General features: G+C 42.1%; 1 protein-coding gene across 2 annotated transcripts; it reads left to right on the top strand.

The window, feature by feature from the left end:
* The first annotated feature begins 221 nt into the window (after positions 1 to 221).
* vrk1 (VRK serine/threonine kinase 1) lies at positions 222 to 13073 on the top strand. 2 transcript variants are annotated; one of them, XM_012836860.3, is made up of 13 exons: positions 222 to 349; positions 1253 to 1406; positions 1526 to 1581; positions 3029 to 3098; positions 3652 to 3739; positions 4149 to 4257; positions 4651 to 4743; positions 6021 to 6153; positions 7606 to 7726; positions 8260 to 8318; positions 10445 to 10617; positions 12399 to 12480; positions 12786 to 13073. In XM_012836860.3, exons 2-13 carry the CDS (start codon positions 1253 to 1255, stop codon positions 12902 to 12904), a joined length of 1257 nt encoding a protein of 418 aa, XP_012692314.1. In that variant the 5' UTR covers positions 222 to 349; the 3' UTR covers positions 12905 to 13073. The 2 variants fall into 2 exon arrangements, with proteins under 2 accessions (XP_012692314.1, XP_012692315.1); XM_012836861.3 differs by having other exon boundaries at positions 230 to 362.
* The last annotated feature ends 825 nt before the right edge of the window (positions 13074 to 13898 follow it).

Raw genomic sequence — 13898 nt, 5'->3', positions numbered from 1 at the left:
CTCACACAGAGGACTGGTCAAGTACTCTGACTTTATATTTTTTAATTCTCTTACCCATCAGAAGTCTTTAAAAAGACCCCCTCAAGACTGGGTTATACTACCTGAGACCAAACAAACATCTTCACGCTAGAAGCAAAGGAGTCAATAGACAAGCAAAGAACTACAACTACCAAAAGCAGCCTCGCTCCAACTGGGATGTACGCAGCACCTTTTCTGACCAATCAGATGATGCTGTGGAACGTTCGTAGAGTACGCTGTCTTCCTGGTCCTGAGTTGTGCGGGAACTTTAGAGTTGGAGACAATTTGAGCCAGCGTTATACCAACATTATTTATAAAACATAGCTTAAAGGTCAGTCGTTCAGGTATTTATCTTAACGACCACAGCAATCTATACTGTGTCAGGATGCAGCAGCTGTATTAGCTAAGTAACTGGATAAATAGAATCAACTTTCAGTTAGCTAATATTTCAATTCATCCCAACGCATGTCGGCTAATTAAACGTTAGCCTAAGCTGATCGGTAGCATTACAAATACGAATTTTTAGTATTTCCGTCTATGCTGTATGTTTAGTTGTTCAAGGTGGCGATAGTCATTAAGGCAGCGATCAGTTTGTGATGAAAGACATCGATGTTTTCTGACGAATGCCTTATACCTAGCCGGCTAGTTAGCGAAGTTTTCGTTTGCTGACCAGTATTAAGCTGTCATCAGTGATGGAGAAAGATGTCCGCATTACACATCCTTCATCAGAAAGCCTGCTTTTAGACTTGCAATGCAATGTTAGCGTGACAGACTGTGATTCCCGGAATCAGATGCATCGCCGTATCTAATAAGTTTTGTCAAAACAGCTACGTCACAAGTTTTGTCAACCAAAATGAGCTAAGTAGCATGTGCAGGAGCCCATCCTAGGTTAACTTCACTTTCGTTTACCGATAATGTTGTTTTCGAGGGTGTATGGTAACGTTTGCTGACAAGTGTAGTGATATTTTATCTATTAGCGAACCTTCTGTTATGTAGAAGTATGTTTAGGGAATGTTACATTGCTAATTAGTGTATGTAGCTAAGGGAAACTTAAATAAAGAATTAACTTTCCAATGCGTTGAACAAAATGTTGCAGAATCATGACTAACTCACACGTTTGCATCCATATTTTGTAAGCTATGCTGTGTTGTGCTGTGATGCTTAGCCTATATGGTGCGTGTATTGCCATTTCGGCATAATGTCCTCTCACTTCTCGTTGTTCTGTCCACCCCAGATGCCTCCTAAGGCCAAGGCCGGAGCTAGAGCACCTGCCAAAAGGAAACTGGCGGAGGAATTCCCACCTGGGGAGATCTTGACTGACAGTCACAAGAAATGCTGGAAACTCGGCACTCCTATTGGTCAAGGGGGGTTTGGTCTACTTTACCTAGGTACGTAAGTGTATTTGATAATAATGATTAAAAAAAAAAAAACCTGTTAATGAAGAATATACAGCAAATGTGAAGGTGTTATCAATCGATTCTTCTTTTTCATCGTCTTGCAAATAAAGCAAATGAAGAGACTGCACAGTCTGTGGGACCAGAGGCACCCTATGTCATCAAAGTGGTAATGACATTTTCATATATTCTGAAGTGTAGAAGTGTATATATATATTTGTACTCATTCATACAGTGTATAACAGAAGTAATAACATCCCTGTGCAATATCACTTAAGTGTCAAATGATTCAAGTGATAATATAGCTTTACAATAGTTGCATTACTTCCAAGTTGAACAGTAGGGTACTTGCTCTTATGTAAAATTAAAAACAATTTACTAAATTAACTATATTAAACATTCATGCCCCACAGCAGGAACTCAATACAACATAAGTCAGTACACCTTTCATTACTGAGATTAATATATATATATATATTTTCAATACTTCGTATGTCCACCTTTATTTTTTCTTCCTCAGCATGGAGGATACAAGTGTTGCACACATTTCTGAGATGTTCTGCCATTTATGAGAGACAGTTATTTTCAGCTGTTCTTTTCTGGTGGTGGTGTGTTGCTCTACCTTAATCTTTAAAATACTCCAAAGGTGTTCTGTTGGATTCAGACGGCATACTTGGCCTGGTCATAGTCTTCACTTCTTTTTTTTCTTTACAAACTGTTGCGTGATTTTGGCAGTGTGCGTTGGATCATTATCATGCTGGAATCTTCCTCTTCTGCCAAGCTTCTGGAGTCTGGGAGTCATCTTGTCAGCCAGTTTCATGGTGCCATCTGTAAATGTCATCTCCCCAACACCTTTTGCACTCATGCAGCCATATCACACTCCCACCTCCGTGCTTCACTGTCAGGACTATGCATTCACCGCTGTAGTCCTGGCCAGGTTCACACCAGACATGCTGGACCCGCATCTGAGCCGAAACAAATTTATCTTGGTTTTATCTGACCAAAGAATGTGCTTCCAATATTTATCAGGCTTCTTTTCATGTTCTTTAGCAAAGTTTAATCTTGTCAGTTTAGGACGAAGAGCAAGCAAGGTTTTTTTTCTTGGACGTCGTCAATAGAGGTTGACGTTATGCAGGGTGCTTTACACTGTCTGAGCTGTCACAGAAACTCCAATTTCCATTGAAGAAGTGCTCTATCTGTCAACTTAGAAATAATGCAAATATTTAGAGGTGATACAAATTTGAATCATTTGACATTTGATATTGCACAGCGGTATACACACTTCTGTCGTATACTGTGTCATTGTAACATACCGGTATTATGTACCTTTACTTGAGTGCTTTAATGAAGAAAATAATTATTTGTTTGGTAAACAGTGTTTCAGTGATTTGTTTGGTAAACAATCATCCAAAAGGAAGCTATTATATTGGCATTTCAATCATTTCTTAAAGCAAGTTTTGTTTACCAGTAGTGTAAATTATTTTTTTAAACACAGAGCACAGTTATGTGTAATGTAATGATGTAATCCATAATGCATCTGAAATGACACTTCCGTGTTGCTTGTTGTTGAATGTGCGTTAATCTATTGTGCCAACGACACTATAATTACTTTGCAGGAGCCAAGTGAAAATGGTCCTCTCTTCTGTGAGCTGAAGTTTTACCAGAGGGCAGCCAGGCCTGATCTAAGTAAGCTCGCTATATCTCCCCACGTAACTCCCCCACGTCCCTGTTTACATTGCTCTGTGCATCTCAACGAAGCAGAGACGGAAACTTCCTTAATTAAATGAAGTGAGCACGTTGGGTCGTGTGGAAGTGGAGATGCCTTTTGTGGCTTTTGCGGTTGCCCCAAGGCCATAGCTTTGCGTTTTATTTAATAACAATCCAAATGTCAACATCCCATGACAATTAACTGTTATATTACTTATCCATGCTCATGGTTTATTCATCGGAATATCACGGTGTTGGTAAATATTTGTCTCACTTGCAGATTATCTTCCGGCCGTCACGTCCTTCTCCCCAAGGGATCATATTCTTATTACTTTGAGCACCAATAAGTTTATAGATGTGTGTTGGGAATAATTCACTGTCTTTATATGCTGACGTATTGTTTATTGCTTTGCATATAGCTATGATAAAGTTTTTACATTTACGTTACTCTTCTCCCTTTTGTGTAGATTGTTGTCTTGTTGGACTGCCTCGCTATATATTTACTGTGCTGCCATCTTGCTTTGTTTTGAAGTTCAGTCCTGGATGAAGTCACACAAGCAGAAGCATCTAGGAGTTCCAAGATACTGGGGATCTGGGCTTCATAATAGAGGCGGAAAAGGGTAACTTGCTGTAGGAATTCATTTGCAGGGGTGCAAACTTTGTCAATTTGTACCTCAAAATAGGTCATCCATGTGAATGGTGTAGATATGCAAAAAATAAACATTTGTTACTCATCTGCGAGTAGGCATAACACATTACCTTGTTGCAGAGGTGGGCTGGCATAACGGCCATTTTCCAGGTGGGCTGACTCACCTTGGGGTGGACATAATTTATTACTGTTAATTAATAAAAACAAAAAGCCTAACGACTGGCCCATAAAGCAGGCGCAGTGGCCCATCGCACCTGTATCCCCCCTAGGGGGTTCACATCTTTGTCATCCTTTTCACCCCTGCACTGCCCACCATGTAAACAGCTTTTTCTGCCCACATAGTACAATATTGATCTGACTGGAGCGACCTCCGACTTCAGTTACAGATTCATGGTCATGGACAGATTTGGAACGGACCTGCAGAAGAAATTTGAAGAGAACGGCAAGAAGTTTCCACGCAAGGTGGTTCTGCAGCTGGGCCTGCATCTTGTGAGTGTGCGAGTCATTGCTTCTGTACAGCTGATCGAAACTTTAAAGTGTGTTATGCAGCAAATGCTTCTTCTTTTTTTTTTAATGGTAACCCCAGAAAGTCCACACGGCATTTAAGAGCACGTCTGTGATAAATTATTCAAGTGTTTAGAGATGTGTGCCTTTGGTGTGCATCGACATAGGAAGATGCAACTCCCCTCACCACCACCCCCACCCACCCAGAAAACAGAAAAATGTATATCAATACCTAACACTTTTAAGTTTTTTTTTGTACCTTTGACTATGAGCCAGATTTATGAGGTGTTCCCTGATCACAGTGTGTTTGGTATACTAAAGTGTCATTATGAGAAATAAGAAAAGCCTAACTGTGTCACTGCTCTGTTCACTGTGCAGTTGGATGTTCTGGAGTACATTCATGAGCACGAGTATGTGCACGCCGACATCAAGGCCTCCAACCTGCTACTGAGCCACACAGACCCCAATCAGGTGTGTGTCTGTTTATTACACAGGACTGCAGGAAACACTGACCTTATTTACACCACATTTGCGTGTTTGTGTTAGTGTGTTATGGATGAACACACATACACACAAACACACACACACACATCATACAACACATCCCCACACACACAAACACACAGCATATAACACACACACTTGTTTTTTTATTAACACTGACCTTATTTACACCACATTTGCGTGTTTGTGTTAGTGTGTTATGGATACACACACACACACACACACACACGCACATACACACACAAACACACACACACAATCAAACACAACATATAACACACCCCCACACACACAAACACACAGCATATAACACACACACACACTTGTTTTTTATTAACACTGACCATATTCACACCATACTATGTGTTTGTGTTGTTATTATTTTCTTTCATTTTCTTTTTTTAATTATTATTAAGTGAAATGTTAATCCTTTTATGCCCTGCTCCTGAGCTGGGGGAAGATTAGATGGGTGCAAATAGCTGTCTCAGGCAAACGAGCTGAGGTTGGGGGCAGGGGCAAATATTTAATTTAGGAAATTAATAATGTATCAGTGGTGTATTATTAAACTGTGCTATTTTTAAATCACAATTTCACGAGGGGTCTCATGGGATTTGCAGGTTTACTGGTTGCTCTTTGACACTATTTTCATTACGGTAAAATAACTGGTTTACTCATTACTGATTTACTCACCTACAGACACTCCAAAACAGTCTGATGTTCGTTGTGTATGCCAACGCATTAACACAGTGTTCCCACGGTCACGGAAATCCTGGAAAAGTCGTGGAATTTTTTTATTCCCTTTTCCAGGCCAGGAAAAGTCATTACATTTAGTAAATTCATTTTGGAAGTTTTGGAAGTCATGAAATTTGATTTTGTTGTTTGTAGGTCTAATTAAATTAATTATGTTATTGTAATGTTTTGTTGTGTGAATGTATGCTGTGTGATGGTTTGCACTTGAATTGATATAGTCTAGCTAGCCTTATAGAAAAGTATTGGAAAAGGTTGTTGTTTAATTGTCATTCAATAATTAATCTGTGCTGTAAAGTACGCATTTTTCTGTACTTTTAGGTTGTGAAGGGTCATGGAAAATTCTTTAAAAGTCTTTGAAAAGTCATGGAAATGTTTTGAAAATGTGTGGGAACCTTATTGGCAAAGAATGTTCTGTTACAATGCCTCCTGCATTGTCCTTAGGTGGCATCATGTGGGACATTCTCTGTTTGTGACGTCTGTTGGGGATGTTTCAGGTGTTTTTGGTGGACTATGGGCTGGCATACCGGTACGCACCTGAAGGTAAGCCAAAGGACTATAAAGAAGATCCAAAGCGATGCCACGATGGAACCATCGAGTTCACCAGTATCGACGCCCACAAAGGAGTGTGTAAGTTGACTTAACAGCAAACTTTCGTTTTGGGAGAGCGTGTTATTTAATGTTTGTTTTCGTTGGAATTTTTCATATCAGAGTTGCACCCGAGAGTGTAGAAGATATAGTCTAGTTTCACTATACTAATAACTGATTACTAGTGAAACTGATATCACAAACTCAGCTTGTTTGACAAAAAACCCTAAAAATATTCCATAGCTTATCTTCTGGGAAAGTAATATGTGGACACACTGGTCCTTACTTTGAGGGTAAGGTGGTAAGATTTCACATATGTATGCATGTTGATAACAGTGTACCAGTTAGCGGTCTGTCGACTTTAACATGAAGTGTATTAGTATGCATGGTCAGACACGAGTTAGGTGCTTTTCACACGAAACTTTCTTATTTGAATAGTGAAGAAAACCATTATAGACATGTCTACCTTCCCCTCTAAAACCTGCCCAGAGAATGACAAAAGCAGCTGATGGTTGTTTTTATTTTAATTTTATTTATTTACTCTGAGAGTGTCACCATCTGAAGGTGTTGGATTGATTCAGAAATGTCAAACTCGGTTACAACTCTTACTGTTACCACCCAAGTCTAAGATATGGTCCTGGGTGGGACAGTTAGAAATGAATTACTGAAACACACCGCATCTGTGTGTCATGTGTATGTTCTTTCTGTGCTTGTGTGTGTGTGTGTGTGTGTGTGTGTGTGTGCCAGTAATGTGGTAACATCTGTTTTTGGAGTGTGATGCAGAATGCTTAAAACCCAATGTCGTCTCTCTGATAATAATCTTTTCCACCTACTGGAGCATGCAACTTGTTGTCAGTCATGTCCTGCCTCTGCTAAATCTCAAGAAACAGCCCCCAATCTGCAGTGGGCTCTGTTGCAAGGCCATATGATAAAACATCCATCCACACGTGTCTCTTTGCATAGTGAAGTGGCTCAATTCTACCTTTTCCTTTCGCTCTTTATCTGCAAATATATTTAGTCTTAAAGGTGCAGTCTGTGATTTTGGCGAAAGATTGTTGATATTAAGGCTCAACAGCCAATTAAATCACACCCCTTCATTCTGTGCTCCTGAGGCAGTGTGCAGATTGGCTGGACTTGTTTATGGCTCCGAGCCAGGTCTGTACAAACAAATAGACTTTTTAGCGCACACATTAAACTGACAGCTAGAGGATTGTCAGGAGCAATTTGCAAATTTTTTGCAAAAGATGTATTAGAATCGCGGACTGCACCATTAAAATAGACCCTTAAAGATTATCAACAATTATGGATTTTAGCTGATATGAAGAAAAAAAAACGGATCATGCTAATGTTTCGCCTCAGCCCTATGTCTGAATAAGGTAACACTTGTCTTTATATCACTGTATGATATATATTAAGTCTGGTGTTGGAAGTCAGAGACCATTTCTACGTAGTAACTCTAAATCATAACGTGTGTGTGTATGTGTGTTTCACTAGCTCCCGCCAGAAGAGGGGACCTGGAGATCTTGGGCTACTGCATGGTGCAGTGGCTGTGCGGACGACTGCCTTGGGAGGATAAGCTGCAGGACGCCGACTACGTCAGGGACTCGAAAGTCAAGTATGTCCCGTCTCAATTCCTCTGTCACACAGGACTACCTTGCCTGTCCACTACAGAGCCTTCAGTCTTGTGTCACACAAGAGTATTTGTCCTCCCTAGCACTTTGCCTCCCAACTCCTCTTTCACACCGGAGTGTCGTTCTCCTCAGGGCCTCCCAACGCTTTGCATCATCCCTGAGTTTTTATTCCTTCTCTAGCTGTCTTCATGATATGGTGTTTGTTTGTGGAACAATTCAATTATGACTTTGTCTGCCTCTGCCCCAACAGCGAGGCCACATTGATGAAAAGTACTCACTTGCTTATCAGTTTAGAAGTGATAAGAGATGAGGTGATAAGAGCTTGGATGTGTACAGTATATCCAATTAAACAATTTGCCAGCCTCTCTCTGTCAAGTTTGCTTGTGACAGAAAGTCACCAACTTCAGTGACGTACAATCAAAAGGTTGAAAATTGAAACGATGGATAAATGCATCTTTGGGGCTTTTACTGTGCAGATTGAATTCAGGAAGGATATGGGATATCTCATTTATTTCAGGTGCAGAGACAATATTGGGGAGTTCATGAAGAAGTGCTTCCCGTCAGAGCCTGAGCCAGGTAAGACAAGATATTGTTTAACCCCCGAAACTATGGGATCCAACCGAGCCGCACCTAATACACTGTAAACATACTCGCTGGCTCAGAGACTGAGTGCAGTGATAATATATTGCATCTCAGAGAATGGTGAAGCTGCTAAATCTTCCTGAGTTCCCTTGCCTGGCTTTAGCATTGCTGTTTGCTTTTCAGCCAAACTCGTGAACTCGTAAGTAATGGCATTGAAGAAAGTTTTTAAGGACTTATTAACAAACATGACGGAAATGATTTCACTGGAATTGCCGAGACAGTTTTGGCAGGCTTTTATGACTGACTGTCTACACACTGCTTTGTGTGCACAGTTGCACGCTCACCCTTTAAATGTTCTGTATGTAGACTAACACCCATATTTACATCACAGGCACTCTGGTGGAGTCTTAATGAAAAGCTGTCCATTCTGGCCAATTAAAATGCAATTTCAGCCTTAATGAAGCTAGCATGTTGTTGTTGGACAGCGCAGCAAATATGTCGCCCTCCTCTCCCTCCAGCGGTACCCTGGAGTCCTTGAGAGCACCTGTGCTTTTGCTCCGAGTACCACGGCCGCCTTTGTTAATGCACAAGCCGTAATTGAATTGAAGTACTTTGTGGTGCCGAGGCACAAACAAGAGCGAGATCTTCTGTTTCGACTCGTAACGTGGCTCGGCCCCCGTTGATGTCAGTCATAATGAGAGCTGGTTCACATGCCCCGCGCAGCTGAAGTTTTGTAAAGGGGAGCGGGGCCTTTTTTCTCTCGCACATGGCCACAGTGCATTTGTATTTTCAAGGAGAAAATGAGGAACTCAATGGGTTGTTGGAGATACCCTTCATTTGTTTCCAGCTGTGGACAAAGAAATACAGATAGATTTAACTTTCATTGGGAGGTACTGATGAGTATTATGAGTAAAGTGTGGTTTACTGGAGCATAGAAATAAAGATAGATTTAACTTTCATTGGGAGGGACTGATGAGTAAGGGGGGGTTTACAGGAGCATGCAAATAAAGATAGATTTAACTTTCATTGGGAGGGACTGATGAGTATTATGAGTAAAGTGTGGTTTACTGGAGCATAGAAATAAAGATAGATTTAACTTTCATTGGGAGGGACTGATGAGTAAGGTGGGGTTTACAGGAGCATAGATGGACCTGTAAGGGTGTAGTTTTGGTTAGAAAGTCTGAAGTTGTTTCCTTCTTGAAAGCCAAGGCCCAGATGTAGCCACTTGCTCATTGTGGCTGTTTGTACTCTCTGGTAGGCTGGGAAGTGAACGAAGGGGATAAAAGACAGGAAAATAAATCAGATTCCATCTTTTGAACTTCCTGAAGATCCTCCCTGTCACCGGAAAGGTTGCCAGTGAGTTCAGCGCTCGCGTGTGTCCCAGACCCCCGAGCTGCCGTTTCTTCCCTAGCGTGGCATGTCGCCCGCATCTCCTCTTCCTCGCCCGCGTCGAGCCTCGCCGTGCACCGCACTCTCCCCCTGTCTTTTAATATCAAAGACGTCAGAGGAGTCCTTTACTCGCCAGCTGATGTGGTGACACCTCTTAAGCTCTGTGACAACAACGCAACAGAAGGAGAGATTTCTCCCCGGGCTGTTGTCGCACACACACACACGCACACACACACGCACACGCTGCATCACAACAAGGACAGGGATGAGAGGTGGCACTGTTTTTCACAGGCTTCATAGCTAATTCTGTTTAGTGTGACTATTTTAGCACTGCGACGGTAAACAAAAGTTTGAGAACAGCGCTAGATGAGGAGTGAAGGTTGATTGGGGGGGGGGACAGTGTGTTGGTGTGTGTGTGTGTTTGAGTTGTTCCTTTAAATATAGCCTGAAGGTCGAGGTGTCAGCCCAGTCTTCGCTTAGTGTTCTTACTGGGACTTCCTCTCAGTGTTTTAAAACGTCCTTTGGATGTGTCTTTCGTGTGTGTGTGTGTGTGTGTGTGTGTGTGTACAAGTGTGAAATAGAAATGGTAATTTTCACATTGGTTCTATGAACTCTCAGCAGAAGCTTTGCTTTACAAATACATCATTCCTCTTCCTACCAGAAGTCTAATTATAAATGAATGTTCGTGTAGCACAATCTCAGTTTTCTGATTTTTCTACTCGAAATACTAGAGGAAATGGTGAAGTACATGGAGGAGGTCAAGACGCTGGGATACAGTGATAAGCCACCATACCAGAAGCTGCGGACCATTCTACAGTCCGCTCTGACATCCCTCGGTGCATCTGCGGACAACAAGCTGGACTTCTCCATGACTACCAATGGTGTCAGCTCTCCAAAAGCTAAGGTCAGAACACGTTTAAGTGCTCTCCTGTCACTCATGTTCAAAGTAGTTGTCTTCACAGTGGCAGTTTCTTCTTCTTCGCAGTTTAAAACTTGTCACGTTCCAAACAGCCAAGCAATCCCCTTTTCAAGTGTCTCTTTTCAAAAGGAGCCCATTTCAACCTAAGATAATTTGTTTACCTGTTGAAAGCGATTCAGATTTAAAAATGCCAGCTCACGATCCATGGCTAATTACCTGGGTTAGTGGGAAACGTTGCCAAGTGCATTGATTTTCAAATACGATTAAAGCATGATGCTTTTAACAGATGCGCTTTGACCATCACTTATTTACCACCCCGGCCAACACACAACACACACACACACACACACACACAACCAAAGCATATGCACCTGTACAAAAAAACAGTACTTAATTTTTTTGTTTGATTTTTAGCTTTGAAACTGTGGAGATGTTTGTTCTACCCATTCTACCTTTCACAGTAAATGCCCAAAAATATTGACAAGGCTTGATTACTTTGTGAAGTTTATTGTGGGTTTATTTTTTTTCTTTTGTATTGATTCTGAAGGCTATTTATGTGTAAAAGGATATGCTCTTTATAGTATTTGAATAGTGAAATGGTGTTATCAAGGACAGCCAAACATCCTTCTGTCCATCCTTACTTTTTCACAAGAGAGAAAGACATTGGCAAGACCCCTGGCATCCACCACCATAACCTTGGCAACCAAACTGACAAGGTCTCCATCTTTTCTTTAGAGCTTTAAAATGTACAGCCCCCCCTTCCCCTCAGAACAGAACATCCCTCCGTCCCCTCAGCAGACAGGTTTTGAGTGCCTGTGTTTATTCCTGCCTAATGTATCACAAATTTGCTGACACCGTAACCTCGGGAGTCCGCTTCGGCCCGGCAATCAACGAGCCACAGCGGCAGAGGGATGGGGACGGTCTCGACACTTCCCACAATGCCGTTTGCATATGGAGGGAGCCACCGGGGAGCTCACCCGTGCCAGCCGAGGGTTACCTGCCCACTGCCGTTATTGTATGTAATTATCGAGCCAATCTGTTCGGCTCAGCGGGGTCTAGATGGTAATCATGAGGCAGCAATTGGCAAAATGGATGGGAAATGTGAGGAGGGGGGGAAGGGAGGGAAAAAGAAAGAAAAGAGGAGGAGGAAAAAAATAAAACGCTAAGGATGATAGTTCAGGTCCGAGAGGGGACGAGCCTTTCTTGTGCAGACGGAGCGTCGGAGAGGGAGAGTTTGATTGCTGTCGTTAAGTGCATCTTTTTCGTAACCTCCGTTCAGTCGACGTGATTTCAAAACCCTGCGCGTTCTACAGGCCGCTTTTGATTTGCCAGAAATAAAAAGGGTTTTAATGGGTATGAACATGCAGAGATGAATTTGCTTCAAAGTATTCATTACTGGTAAGTGAAATCAAAATGTTACATTGTCACATGTGAACTTGCTACTCTGGCTCAGAGGAGTTTTATTCATGACCTTGAAAGTCTGGGTGTTTTGTCAATGGGTTTCACAAATGCATGCATGTAATTGAAATTTTTTGAATGTTTTTCTTTAATACCTTTACAGTACATAAAGGGACAGTCATAGTTTGTGGATCTTAATGCTCATATGAAAAAGTTGGATTGAATATTTATCTTATCAGTGGTGACTAAAGGTCATTTTCAATATTTAATTTGAATTCCCACTGAGGTTGTTCTATGCAAATGACTTAACCGGGTGCTCTGTGCACTCTGTTCCATCACTTAATTTCTTCTTCTTCTTCATCTCAAAGACTACTAAGAGAAAGAAGGCAGCGGCTAGTGACGAGCCTGACGGCAGCCCAGTGAAAAAGAGGCGTGCCCCGCCAAAGAAAGGTAAGCCCTGACCATGTTCACGATTCATTACTCAGTTGAGAGAAAAGCCTGTGTGTGTTTAGGGCAAATGATCCAGAAGAGCCGTTTTGGTCCTTTGCCACTTGCCTAGTGGTAGTCAGTGACTGCTTTGTGTAAAATACCTTGTGTGGGAACAAGTCTAGCCTTTCAAGAATGACCCCCCCCCCCCCACACACACACACACAGTTTTAATGAGAATTTCCACACTTTAAACTCTGAAAATGTATCTCTGCATATATTTTATAAATTATATGTCGGTCTGAGTGTCCCCTTCACTTTTCCTACAGCGACCAATAGAGTGAAGAAAACCGCAAGTCCCAAAAAGCGGTTGGTGGACACAGCATCACAAACTTCTCCAATGCCTGAGGTCAAGAAGCCACGAGGCCGAGCCAAGAAGGCCCCTTAACTTCGTAACCACTGTTACCTGATGCTAGTCGCCCACTGTGTCTTACTCTTCTTGTCGACGGATTATTTGTGTTCAATGTTGTATATTTTTTTAGTTTCTTAAAAACTGAGTATTGTTTCTATCGCTGTCATTGTAAAATAATAAATACTTTGGGGAGAAAAAAAAAAAAGAAAGCTGTGCTGAGAGTAAGGAGTTATTTTCATTCCCTTTGTAATGCTTTGAATAATCAGAGGATGAGGATGAGCTCTGGGGGGACTGTTCTGCCCCCGATAAGGAAATCCCCAAAGGAGCTCTCCATGAGTACTCCCGACTCCTCCGCTACCACCTCCTTCTCTTCTCTTCTCTTCTCTTCTCTTCTTCTTGCTGCCATGAAAGCTGTCGCCAGGCTGCTGTTGCGGCGTCTCTGGGCGCGGTGAGCCGGGGCTTTGATACCTGTGCCGAGGCGGGCAAAGGCGTCACGAGGCGGCGCCGTGGAAATGAGCGTGAGAGCACATCAGGGACGCGGGGCACTGGATCGCTCGCTGCACCTCTCTTGCTTCTCCGCCATTTGATCACGGAGTCGACGGAAGTGGAACGCTTGGGTCGGGGCTTTTCCATGTCACTTGCTGTTTTGAATCGGTGTCCCAAGTTCGAGGCGATGTTCTCTTGCTCGGCACATCTAGGAGTCTTCATTAAAAGTTACACGTAGCCGTTTCACCCGGTAACTTTTGTCAGGTTATTATTATTTTTTTTTATTATCATTTTTTAAGTATATTTAGCCACTGAAGGAATTTATATCTTCTCACCTTATGTTTCTCTCCGGCAGTCTTGCAGTGCAGTGCAGCGCTCCTGCCATTGAGGCACTGTTATCATCCCTGATCTGAAATGTCATTCAAAGATCAAAGGAGGGCAATGACGAGGTGGAGAATACATATACATGAACCAAAACTAGCCCCAGGGGCTGGTACCCATCTCTTGCAATAATGTCAATTAAAACGCAAAACTGATTGTGTTC

Source organism: Clupea harengus, chromosome 14, assembly GCF_900700415.2.
Source record: "Clupea harengus chromosome 14, Ch_v2.0.2, whole genome shotgun sequence".
Taxonomy (NCBI): Eukaryota; Metazoa; Chordata; class Actinopteri; order Clupeiformes; family Clupeidae; genus Clupea; species Clupea harengus.
The sequence above is the reverse complement of the archived record's forward strand: the minus strand, read 5'-3'. Positions and strand labels throughout refer to the sequence as shown.